We start from the raw sequence: 10,911 nt of genomic DNA, 5'->3' as shown, positions 1-10,911 counted from the left end.
AGAATTTTAACAGATCGTCTTCTTCATGAGGGCTGGTTTCCACAGGTTGGGAGGTCCAGGAATTATAATTTCCATTGAATAAAGGCAGGAAGGACCTTTGGCGGGCGGGTCAGGGAATCCGGCTGGGCTGCGTCTCTCCAAAGCCATGTTTCACCCTCACGACGTTCAAGAGCCCGAGCTGTGGCGCTGCGGGCAGGCAGCCAGGGTTCTTCCCACCTGCTGCCTAGTTTCCAGGCAGAACAGAATCCCCAGCAGGAGCCTGGCCAGCTCCCCGCCAGCGCTGGAAAGTACCTGCTGTTTCTGGGAATGTGAAAGCTTCTGCTTCCTAGAATAGGAGCCTTCACAGGTAGCCCCTCCCAGTAACCAGAAATGGGTGCAACTTTGCATTTCATTGGTTGGTCCCTGTAGGGAGGACCGAGAATGAGGATGGTGGGAACAGATTTGTTCACTTACCCAACAGACATTTAGTTTTGTCTACAATGACTCGAGCCCTGTGCCAGGTAGTAGATAAGAGCTTATTAGGACACATGGCCTAGTGTGGGCTCTAGAGTCGGGCCTGGATTCAAAGTCCCGCTCCACTGTGTAAGCTTCGGGAAGTTATTTAATCTCTTTGAGACTCGGTTTCCTCATCCATAAAATGGGGATAATAATAGCCAACATCATAGGACTGAGAATAAGGACTCAAAATGATAACACATGAAAAGCACTTAGCACAGTTCCTATTCACATTAAACACTATAAACAGCAGTTATCATCAATTTTTTATTAACATTGTTAATTATGGAACTGAGCTCTGCCCCTCCCTACCCTGGCTCCCAAAACATCAGACGCTGGTGGGAATGGGGAAGGATACAGAGGGGCAACCTCGTGAAAATCTATGTCCGTTTGGCTACTGTAGCTCTCAAAGAGCAGATAAAAGACCAGCAGGATAGCCGGCAAAAAAGTAGCTGTGGTCACCTCTGGGAAGGGAAACAGAGGTCAGACCTACTTCTCCATGTGAGTGTGTGCTGCTTACAGCACAAGAAAAGTATTTTAAAATACATTTATTCTGCACAGTACACGGCTCAGCACCAGGCACTGCGCTGCTCTTCGCGGAAATAAGGTCGCTGGGCACAGACAGCAGCCCGCTCAGCAAACAAAGGCACGCGTGGTCCAAACCTGCATCACGGAGCCACCGAGGCCGCCGGGAGGCGCAGCCCAGGAGGCTCAGAGCGCGCTGCTCGTCCGAAGGCGGCCATGGGGGGCCAGTGCCGGGCCTCAGTCCTCCAAATCCTCCAAGCCCTCCAAGCCCTCCAAGCCCTCCAGCTGCTGCGCCAGGCGGGAATAGAGGTCCTGGCCGGCCCGGAGCTGCTCGCGCTCCAGCAGCTGCCCCTGCCGCAGCACCAGCACCTGGTCGGCGCGCTGCACCGTCTGCAGCCTGTGAGCGATCACCAGCACCGTGCGGTCCCTGCGGCAGCGCCAGTCCTGCAGCTGCAGGGGTCACACAGCCTCAGGACGGGCGCCACACCCCCGGCCCGCCCCTCCGGTTTAGGGTACAGACGGCGAGAAACCCAGGAAGCAGGAAAGGGCCCACAAAGGTCTGCATTGCCCTTCTCAGCCACAGGCCGCAGGACGGGACTGCCCCCAGCACCACATGCTCCAGCCTCTCCTGCCCTCCCCACCCCCCCCCCACACACACACACAAGAAGACACAGGTGCTCCGTCCACTGGGGCCCCTGCCCCGCCAGGCCCGCCTCCCCGCACTCACCGCCTGTTCGCACTGCACGTCCAGGGCGCTGGTGGCCTCGTCCAGGATGAGCACGCGAGGGTCCCGCACGAGGGCCCGGGCAATGGCCAGACGCTGTTTCTGCCCCACGGCCAGCAGGTTCCCCTTCTCCCCTACGTCTGAGAGGCCACGAAACACCCGTCTTCACCTACAAGTGGCCACGACCCCCTCCCACAAGCAGGGACCGGGCACAGCTGGTGTTTCCCTGGCAGGCGAGGAGCCCTGGGTAAGGGCGGGGTGGGGTGGCACCCGCTGGGCTGCCCTGGAGCGCCTGGTGCTGGGAGGGGCAGTGGGGGCCCGGGGGAGGGCGAGGGAGCAGAGACCGTGGAGTTACAGGGGCACCGCCCTCACCCAAAAGTAAGCTCCCGTTTGTCCGGGCGGAGGTACCTGTATGTAGTCCGTGCGCCATTTCCTTTATGAATTCGTCCGCCTGGGCCGCCCGGGCAGCCGCCATCACCTCCTCGTCGCTGCAGCGCTGCAGCCCGTACGCGATGTTGTCCCTCACGGAGCCCGAGAACAGCACCGGCTCCTGCCCCACCACAGCCACCTGCGCGGAGGGAGCGGGGGAGGTGGCGCCTCCGGGGTCCTCGCCCCCCCCCCAGTGCCCCCATGACCCCGTGCCCTCTGCACCTGCCCCCCTCCGGCTCCTGCCCTTCCTCCCACACACCTGCCGGTGCAGGTAGCGGTGCTCGTACTGGGCGAGGGGCTTCCCGTCCAGCAGCAGCGTCCCGGCCGTGGGCTGGTACAGGTTCTGCAGCAGGGCGGCCACGGTGCTCTTCCCAGAGCCGTTGGGCCCCACCAGCGCCGTCATCTGGCCCGGGCGCAGCGTGAACGTCAGCCCCTGGAAGAGCAGGAGACTAAGGCGCCTCTCCTCCCTCCCCGCGGGCCCTTCTTTCCCCCAGAGCGAGGCCGGCCCCTCCGCAGCAGCGGATCCAGCTCTGAGGCCCGGTCACACCCCGCAGCGGCAGGGCGCCGTCCCCCCCGCGCACCCGCCCGCCCGGGCACCTTGAGCACCGGCTGGTCCGGGCGGTGGGGGTACGCGAAGCAGACGTCCCGGAACTCCACCAGGCCGCGCAGCGTGGGCGGCTCCAGGGTCCCCGGCGGAGGCAGGTTCGGCCGTCGGTCCAGGTAGCGGAAAACCTTCTCGGCGGCGCCCACGTTGCTCAGCATATCCCCGCACATGTACACCAGGGTCTGGGAGACAGGAGGGAGGGTCAGCCCCCCAGAAACTGGCCTCGGGCTGCGCACGCCGCTCTGCCATGTCCACCCCGCCCCCCACCCCTCCCCCACACACACTCCCCTGGTCCAGAAAAGCGTCCGCCTTTAAAGGTGCCCTCCGGCTGGTCTATAAGCAGCACCACTGCCCCTTGTTCTAGCTGCTCTGCACCGCGGGCCGCATCCCCCCCCCCCCCCCCGCCCTCCCCTCCCCGACTCCTCCCGCCGCTCCTAGTCCCGCTGCGGGCTGTGCTGGTGCACAGGGACCTGCCCAGGAGACAGGGACGTCCTTAGGGGGCACTGTGCCCACCGGGCGCCTCCCACAGTTCTCCACACACAAAATGTTCAACAAATGTCTAGGGAATTTACAAAATAAAGCCCAAGATGAAGTGACGAACTATTTTTGAAACCTGGTAAATCCAGGGAAAGAGCTAAATGCTCCGTCTGCCTTTTCTAGTCGAAGTGCACGGCTGGGCACCAAGCAGTGGAGGGGAGTCCTCCAGCGGGCACGGGACGGGATGGCAGTCAGAGCCCGTGGCTGATGCCACCGCAGCTCCATCCGAGAGCGGGAATGCAATGCATGCACACATTACATGTATGAGGCAAGCCCAGGCAGCACTGACTGCATTTGGTGAATTTTAGGAATCATCGTTAATTTTTCAGGTGTGATAATGGCTTTGTGGTTATATATATAACCAAGCTATGTCAGTCGGGCTATATTTTTAATGTTTATATTTTAGAAATACAACTGAAATATTTACATATGAAATTATATCTGGGATTGTCTTCAAAATACTATGGGTGGGGAGGAGGGGAGAGTGCAAGTGAAACAGGGTGGGCATGACCTGATCCTTGTTAAAGCGGGTCATGGGTACATGTGGTTCATTATAGTGTGTCCTGGGGGAGGCGGGGGGTATGTTTTAAATTCCTCATAACGCAATGAGCTGGGATTTAGTTTTGTCCTGTGTTTTTAAGGAGAACCAATAAATCCCAAGGCCCAGAGGCCAGAGAGAAAAACAGGGGGACGGAGAGAGCATGCGCGGCTGCTGACGCACCTGCACGTGGTGGCCCAAGTCCTCCTGGAAGAGCAGAAAGGAGAGCAGCCCGCCCCGCGTGAGATCCCCGGCCAGGATCTGCCTCAGCCCGCATCTCAGCATCAGCACCTGCATCGCCAAGTGCAGCACCTGGGAGGGAGAAGGAAGGCGGGGCTGAGACAGACTCCTCCCGTTCCCTCCGGTCCCAACCCCAGCCCCTGCCCCGTCCCTGTCCCCGCCCGTGTCCCCGACCCTGCCCCTACCCCATGGAGCTGCAGGGACCCCTGGCGGTTTCCAGCCACGCCCCCAGGCCACGCCCCCAGGCCACGCCCCCGGCTCACCCTCCGGAAGAGCAGATAGAGGGCCCTTTCCAGGTCTCGTTGCCACCACAGCTTCCGGCACCGTTCCAGGGCCTCCTCGTAGCGACAGGCCTCGTGCTCCTCGGCCCCAAAACTGCGCACGGTCTTCAGCCCTCCAACTGCCTCCCGCACCACCTGCCCGGCCTGCGCCACCGCGTCCTGGATCTCCAGAAGCACCGCCTGGAAACGCGGGAGGAGATGCGGGGGTTCGCGCGCAGTGGCAGCATCCCAGGCCCCGAGGCTGCCAGGAACACAAGCTGACTTCTTTCCCTCTCCCTACATTTCCCGGAGGAAACGCACGAGGAGGGAGGGAACAAGGGAGCAGGCACTGTCCTGCTGGTGAGTGAGGGGGACACATACTATTTTTCCCTTCATTTGAGCTCATTCGCACCCCCTGTGTCTAAACAAGAGAGTAGGGGTCGTTTCCCAAGGAGCCACAGCTACTTAACAGAAGGTGGAGATGTAACTTAACATGGACCAGAGGCCGACCGGGGGTGTGGCTCAGTGGTTGAGCATCAACCTATGAACCAGGAGGTCACTGTTCGATTCCTGGTCAGGGCACATGCCCAGGTTGCATGCTCAATCCCCAGTGTGGGGTGTGCAGCAGGCAAGCCGATCCATGAATCTCTCACATCGATGTTTCTCTCTCTCTCTCTCCCTCTTCCTTCCTTTCTGGAATCAATAAAAATGTTTGTTTGTTTTTTAAGGAGAAAAATTCTGACACATGCTACCACATGGATGAACCCTGAGGACGTTATGCTACATTGAGTAAGCCAGTCACGGAAAGACAAACACTGTATGAACCCATTTATAGGATACCTAAGTAATCAAATCCGTAGACAGGAAGTACAATGGTGGTTGAAGGGGCCAGGGGGAGGGAGGGATGGGATTTATTGTTTAATGGGCTGGAGTTCCCATTTGAAAAGAGCTCTGCAGAGTGCAGTGCTGATGGTTGTGAGACAGGCCATGGGCCAGGTCAATGGAATGGGGAAACTGAGGCAGGGAGCTGGACACGCTGCAGAGCAATTTACAGCAGATGCAGAAGGTCCCCTCCCTAGAGATAGCATCTAGACCTCAGCTGTATTTCAGCTCCAGGCTCACAAAGGCAGCAAAGCCAGGTGGGCAAAGCCAGGACCAGCTGTGATGACTGATGGCCCCCTGCCCTGACACTGACCCATCGGTGGAGACCATGGCCCTGAAGGAGCCCACCTAGAAAACTGAACCGCCCCCCCCCAAACCCCAAGACCTCCCCTAAGATTCCTGCCTGTGAGAAGATAAATCCTCAAGACAAAGGACCCAGCGTGGGCTCTCCCTCTGGGAGCAGCCCCACCATACCCTTTCCCCTCTTCTTCCCCCCACAGCGTGCACCTCCTGAACCCTAAAGAACCCCACAAGGCTTGCAACCAGGGGAGCAATGGGCAGTGCAGCTCATCCCAGGCTAATTCCCTGAACCTGCCCCCAAGGCCCCTTTTCTCTGACTCCCCAGAGAGCTAGGGCAGCCCAGCCTGGGCTCTCGTGTAGCTTCTAGGCCCTTCCTTGTTTTACGCCCACAGCTATAATAAACATTCCCTCATAGTCACCTGGACTCATGTTGTAAAATTTTCCTGCACAAAGTCAAGAACCCACACACTGCTGGCCAGTCGTAGGCAGACCCGCTTGGGGCCAGGTTCCCTTTCTGGAAACGGTGGTACAACAGTGTGAATGTGCTTAATGCCACTGAAATGGCATTTAAAATAGTGTAAAATGGTAATTTTTATGTTATGCATATTTACCACAATTTTTGTAAAAGAGAGGAGATGGGGCTAACATGACTGCACATCCTACCTGCTCTACACTCCTGCTGATTATAAGGGGGAAGCGCTGCCTAAACCCTCTCAGGTGGCAGTTTTAATCTTTTGTGGGGAAGGTATGTGCACACTCCTCTAAGACTCTGATGAAAATTACCCTCTCCTCAGAAAAATGTGCCTTCCCTCCATCCTTCTCTCTCTCCTCCACCTCCCCCGGCCCCCGGCCCCCGCACCCCTCCCCGCACACGCATACAGTCCCAGGGGTCATGGAACTTATGGAGCTGCCAGAACTGCTGCCCTGAGGGCTGAGAAGAGACCCCTAGGACTGGTTCTTCCCTAACCACCACGCATACCTGATGGCGGCCATTGTACACCTTTTCAGCAGCTATGGTGAGAGGCACCTCGAACAGAGACAGGAGGGTGAGTCGAGGCGACAGGTTGAGCATGAAGCTGTACAGTCCCACCACTTTCACCAGGCTCCGCAGGAGCACGTTGGCATTAAGAGGAAGCCAGGAACTCATTAGTTTGGTGTCCGAGTTCAGCCGCGAGTTCAGCTCCCCTGGGAGGACAGAGCAGGTGAGGAAGCCCTGCACAATGTAGACCCAGCAACTGCCCCTGACCCTCCCCGCTGACACAGCCGCTCCCCTGAGCACCTCCTCCACATGCAGGCCAGGGGATAGACTGTGTGCGGTGGAGGGGAAGCCCACACCTGGACTCCAAGCCCCACCTGTCTTAGTCTCCTGAACTCCAGGCCCCACCTGTCTTAGTCTCCTGGACTCCAGCCCTCACCTGTCTTAGTCTCCTGAACTCCAGGCCCCACCTGTCTTAGTCTCCTGGACTCCAGGCCCCACCTGTCTTAGTCTCCTGGAAGAAACTCAGGTCCTGGTGCAGAAGGGAGGAGAAGAGCTGCTCCCGGATCCGCAAGTTGATCCTGGACATGGTGAAGAGGAAGCAGCCTCCTCGGCAGCCTGCGGACAGCGAGCTGCGGGGTGGAGAGGGAGGAGGGAGGAGACCGAGAAGAAGGGAGGGAATGAGTGAGGGAAACAAAGGAGAAAGCACAGAATGAAAAGAAATGCAAAGTTGGGGGAAGTATACCAGGACAGGCAGGAGAGAAATGAACCAGACAAGGACAGTGGCAAGGGGGGCAGAAATAAGCAAAAGACAAGGGGAAAAAAAGGCATGGTGAGCAATACTCGAGAACAAAATCCTAACTCGTACAAATTCACCAGTATTTATGCCAGACGCAAGGGAAGAATACAATAGAAGTGAGAAGATGTTGTAAATAGAGATGGGCTGTGGCTGCCTGGCCTCCCCCAGCTATCCCTCCAGGCTTCCCCCCTGTCTCAGTCTCCTTTCTCCCCACCCCAGAGTCCTTCCTCCTCGCCCCGGGTACTTCTCGGTGGGAACCGCCCTCTCGTCCCTGAGCCCTATCTTGTTGTTCCCCACTCTAGGGGCCCTGGAGTTGGACAACTCCTCTTAGACCAACCATATATCCTATATGATAAAAGGCTAATATGCAAATTGTCCCCTCAGGAGTTCCACCCACCAGGAGTTCGACTGCTCACTATGACGTGCGCTGACCACCAGGGGGCAGCACAGAATGAAGGCAGGCCCTGGCCAGCATCCAGAAGGCTCTGATCAGCACTGATCACCAGCCAGGCCTAGGGACCCTACCGTGCATGAATTTTGTGCACCAGGCCTCTAGTTTACAATAAAATGTGAAGGGGAAATGTGAAAGCATGGAAGCAGGTATTTTGCAAAATATGGGTTTCTCATACAAATCTAGTACCAGGTTTGGGAGGCTGTCAATCACAAAATGATGAGGGTTTGGACTATGATCGCAGTGAGAACAGAGAGAAAAGAGCCACAGGAGAAACACTGTGAAAGCAGAAAACGACATGGCTAGTTCTGAACACAAGGAAGGCATCCCTGACGCTGATGCTGGAGCCCAGGGGACTGATGCTTTCAGGAAGGGGAACAAGACCCAGAGGGAGGGTGAGGTATCTGGAGTCCCGGGTATGTGGAGTGTGAGATGAGAGTGGGCTATCTACGCCAAAGGTCGAGGGGGCAACTGGATTACACGGCTGGAACTGGACACGGAAACACGGATCTTGGGGACACCTACAGAGATGAACTGAGTCAGCTCAGTGGGGAAAATGTTCTTAAAGATCAAAGGCCTGAGTGAGGAGGAAAGTTCATACTTAAGGGTCCAGAGGAGGGACGTCTCCAGAGTGGTCTGGAAGGGGAAAGAGAGTTCATAAAAGCTAACTCGAGAAAGAGATCAGTAATGAGAGATTGCTAATGCCAAGTGCTACAGAAGCAAAGAGAATTGATAACCGATTTTTTTTAAGTTTGATTTAAAAAAAAAAAAAACACCACTTTTAAGAAATCGGTTTCAGCAAAAAGAAGCAAGAATGGAGTGAAGACATATGAAGAAGTGGTTTCTGGGCTACCAGGTACGAGGGTGAGGAGAGTGAGCAACTCCTTCACTTGTGTGCCCTCGGTGCCTCACCCACCTCATCCTACCCATCCTAGCCCCGCCCTAGGTAGGTAGGTAGGTAGGTAGGTAGGTGGCTGACAGCAGACTCCTGGGTATGTCTAACAAGAGAGGGGAAAGCAATGAAGTGGGAAACAGAAAGAAGAGTGACAAGGGGCAGGGTAAGATCTTCAGAGGCGAGTGGGGAAGGGTCAGGGAGAAACGCCCGCCCTGACAAGGGGTAACTTGGGAAACAAACTTGAGGTGGGAGGGAGAAGACAAAGGAGAAGAAGAATTTAATGAGATGAAAGTGTTGAGGGGCCACTGAGACACTGCATTGTGTACCACATGCGCTGTCTTTATGCTGTGATAATGTAATATAAACTTTGAAGATGGTGTAAGAATGGCGGGATGCAGGAATGAACGGACGCATGAAGTAGAACGCATGCTTCAGTTTGAGTAAGTGCCAGTTAGGACTGCGAGGGGCCCTGTTGGGGCCTAGCACATGGACCGTCGGCCATCACCTACCTCCCAAAGGAGAAAAGACACATGAAAAAGATGGCGCTGGCGAAGGCTTCGGGGTCAAAATCGCCTCCCAGGATGTCGATCACACGGCCAGAGTAATACGGGATTAACATCTCCCCTGGAACCAGGCAGGGTGAGTCAGGACGGCGCAGGGGCCAGGCCTTTCCCACCGCCAACCCCCAGAGCCTGCCTGACTCACCCAGCACAGCCACCACGAGGAAGAAGAAGGCAGCGGCGAGGAAGGGCAGGTCCGGCCTGGAGAGCTTCAGCAGCCGCCACATCAGGGCTTGGCTCTTCCCCTGGCCCTGCTCCTTCTCGGGGGCTCCGGGGGGGCTGAGCACGGCCCACACCGCCCAGCTGAGCGCCGCAGCCCCGTACCCCGCCAGCAGCCAGCTCCACGGGGCTGCAGCCACGCTGGCTGGGGGCGCGCTCAAGGCTCCTGGGCTCAGCGCCCTCAGGGAGAGGAACAGAGGGGGCGCCAGGCAGAGCGCGGGCAGCAGTGTCCCCGCCCGTGCCAGCAGCCCCCCCAGCTTCAGCAGACACCACAGCCCTCCAAGCCGCAGGGTCCCCTCCAGCCACAGGCCCAGAAGCCCCCCGGGGAGCAGAGCGTCCAGGGTGCCCTGGAGCAGCCGGAGCAGAGCCCAGTCCGCCAGCAGCAGGGAGGCCCAGGGCCTCAGGTCGGGGAGCCCCATGGTGTGCCTGCGCGAGGGAGGGCGAGAATTAGGGAGCTGGAGTCCCCACCCTGTCCCTCCCCTCCCCACCCCGCCGACCGACCCCAAAAGCTCCTGGGTGCGCGCGCCCGTGTCGGGGCATCCCTCCCCCGACAGAAGGCAGCAGCCTGCCAGGGCGCTGGGAGTCTGGCCGCGGCCTTCATCCTTAAAAGTCCCGCGACCCCTGCCCTGCCCCCCGCACCCTCGGGTCCAGGCGGGCAGGAAGCAGGGGCGCAGGGGGCCGGCAGGCTGGGCGGCGTCCCTGGTAGCGCTTCGGGTGCCCCCCGCACGGACTCACCGGCCTGCAGCTCCGGAGGTCTCCCGGTGAGATGCTGAAGGCTGAGCTGGAAACCCGCTCCGCACCTCTGCCTGGCTTCCCTTCGGTCCGCCCTCCCCAGCCCCAGCCCCAGCCCCAGCCCCCAGGATGTCCCCGCCGCCGCTTTCGCTTTCGCTTCCTGGCCCGGCCCTGACCCTGCGCCGCGCGGCCACCGGGGGGCGCTCGACACCGCAGACGTCGCGCCAGGGCCCCCTCCTGGCCGCACCTGCTGGCCCGGGAGTCTCTCGCCCTTAATGACTGTTACTCTAACAGAAAACCGTTGCAATTTTAAAAAAATTGTCACTAAGTAAAAACAAAAAAACTGTTTCAAGGGCTGGGATGTTTTGTACTTGGAGAACCACCGGATTGTCTTGCCTCCGGGTCTTGCTACCTCAAGCTCTGAACCGGTTTTGAGAAGTGCCCACTTCCCTCACCCAAGCTCCAGTTTTAGGGTCTTGGGGTAAAAACAGCCAAGCCCAGGGGCTCCCAAACAGAAGGCAGCAGCCACTCAGCTCCTGCACATGAGGGATGGACTTGGTTTCTTGGTTTCGTTTGGCACTGAGAACCCAGTGGCGGGGGCCCTGCAGGTCCCGCCTGACTCAGAGCCTATGTATGGGGCATGGGCATCGGCTGATTCCAGAAATGACTCCTCGGGTGGAAACTACCTCCCAAACACAAGCTGTCCTAGAGGTGACGGCTGGGACTCCTAATGACCCTTTTGAAA

The 10,911-nt window shown here is 58.2% G+C and overlaps 1 protein-coding gene across 1 annotated transcript; it reads right to left on the bottom strand.

Moving 5' to 3' along the window:
- Positions 1 to 748: 748 nt before the first annotated feature.
- TAP2 (transporter 2, ATP binding cassette subfamily B member) lies at positions 749 to 10,260 on the bottom strand. Its single transcript, XM_070418804.1, has 12 exons — positions 10,170 to 10,260; positions 9,361 to 9,860; positions 9,165 to 9,279; positions 7,012 to 7,142; positions 6,514 to 6,719; positions 4,356 to 4,553; positions 4,036 to 4,164; positions 2,771 to 2,959; positions 2,433 to 2,606; positions 2,153 to 2,312; positions 1,748 to 1,884; positions 749 to 1,470 (listed from the first exon to the last, which is right to left on the bottom strand). Exons 2-12 carry the CDS (start codon positions 9,851 to 9,853, stop codon positions 1,258 to 1,260), a joined length of 2,145 nt encoding a protein of 714 aa, XP_070274905.1. The 5' UTR covers positions 9,854 to 9,860; positions 10,170 to 10,260; the 3' UTR covers positions 749 to 1,257.
- Between the last annotated feature and the right edge of the window lie 651 nt (positions 10,261 to 10,911).

This window comes from Myotis yumanensis, unplaced genomic scaffold, assembly GCF_028538775.1.
Source record: "Myotis yumanensis isolate MYYU_CA2020_CCGP unplaced genomic scaffold, mMyoYum1.0.hap1 SCAF_6, whole genome shotgun sequence".
Classification (NCBI taxonomy): Eukaryota; Metazoa; Chordata; class Mammalia; order Chiroptera; family Vespertilionidae; genus Myotis; species Myotis yumanensis.
The sequence above is the reverse complement of the archived record's forward strand: the minus strand, read 5'-3'. Positions and strand labels throughout refer to the sequence as shown.

Coding starts and splice junctions, on each gene's coding strand:
- TAP2 (XM_070418804.1), bottom strand. CDS start 9,853: ATGGGGCTCCCCGACCTGAGGCCCTGGGCCTCCCTGCTGCTGGCGGAC. Junction 9,280..9,360: donor CCTCGTGGTGGCTGTGCTGG/GTGAGTCAGGCA, acceptor GCCTGGTTCCAG/GGGAGATGTTAATCCCGTAT. Junction 2,313..2,432: donor ACCGCTACCTGCACCGGCAG/GTGTGTGGGAGG, acceptor CCCTCCGCGCAG/GTGGCTGTGGTGGGGCAGGA.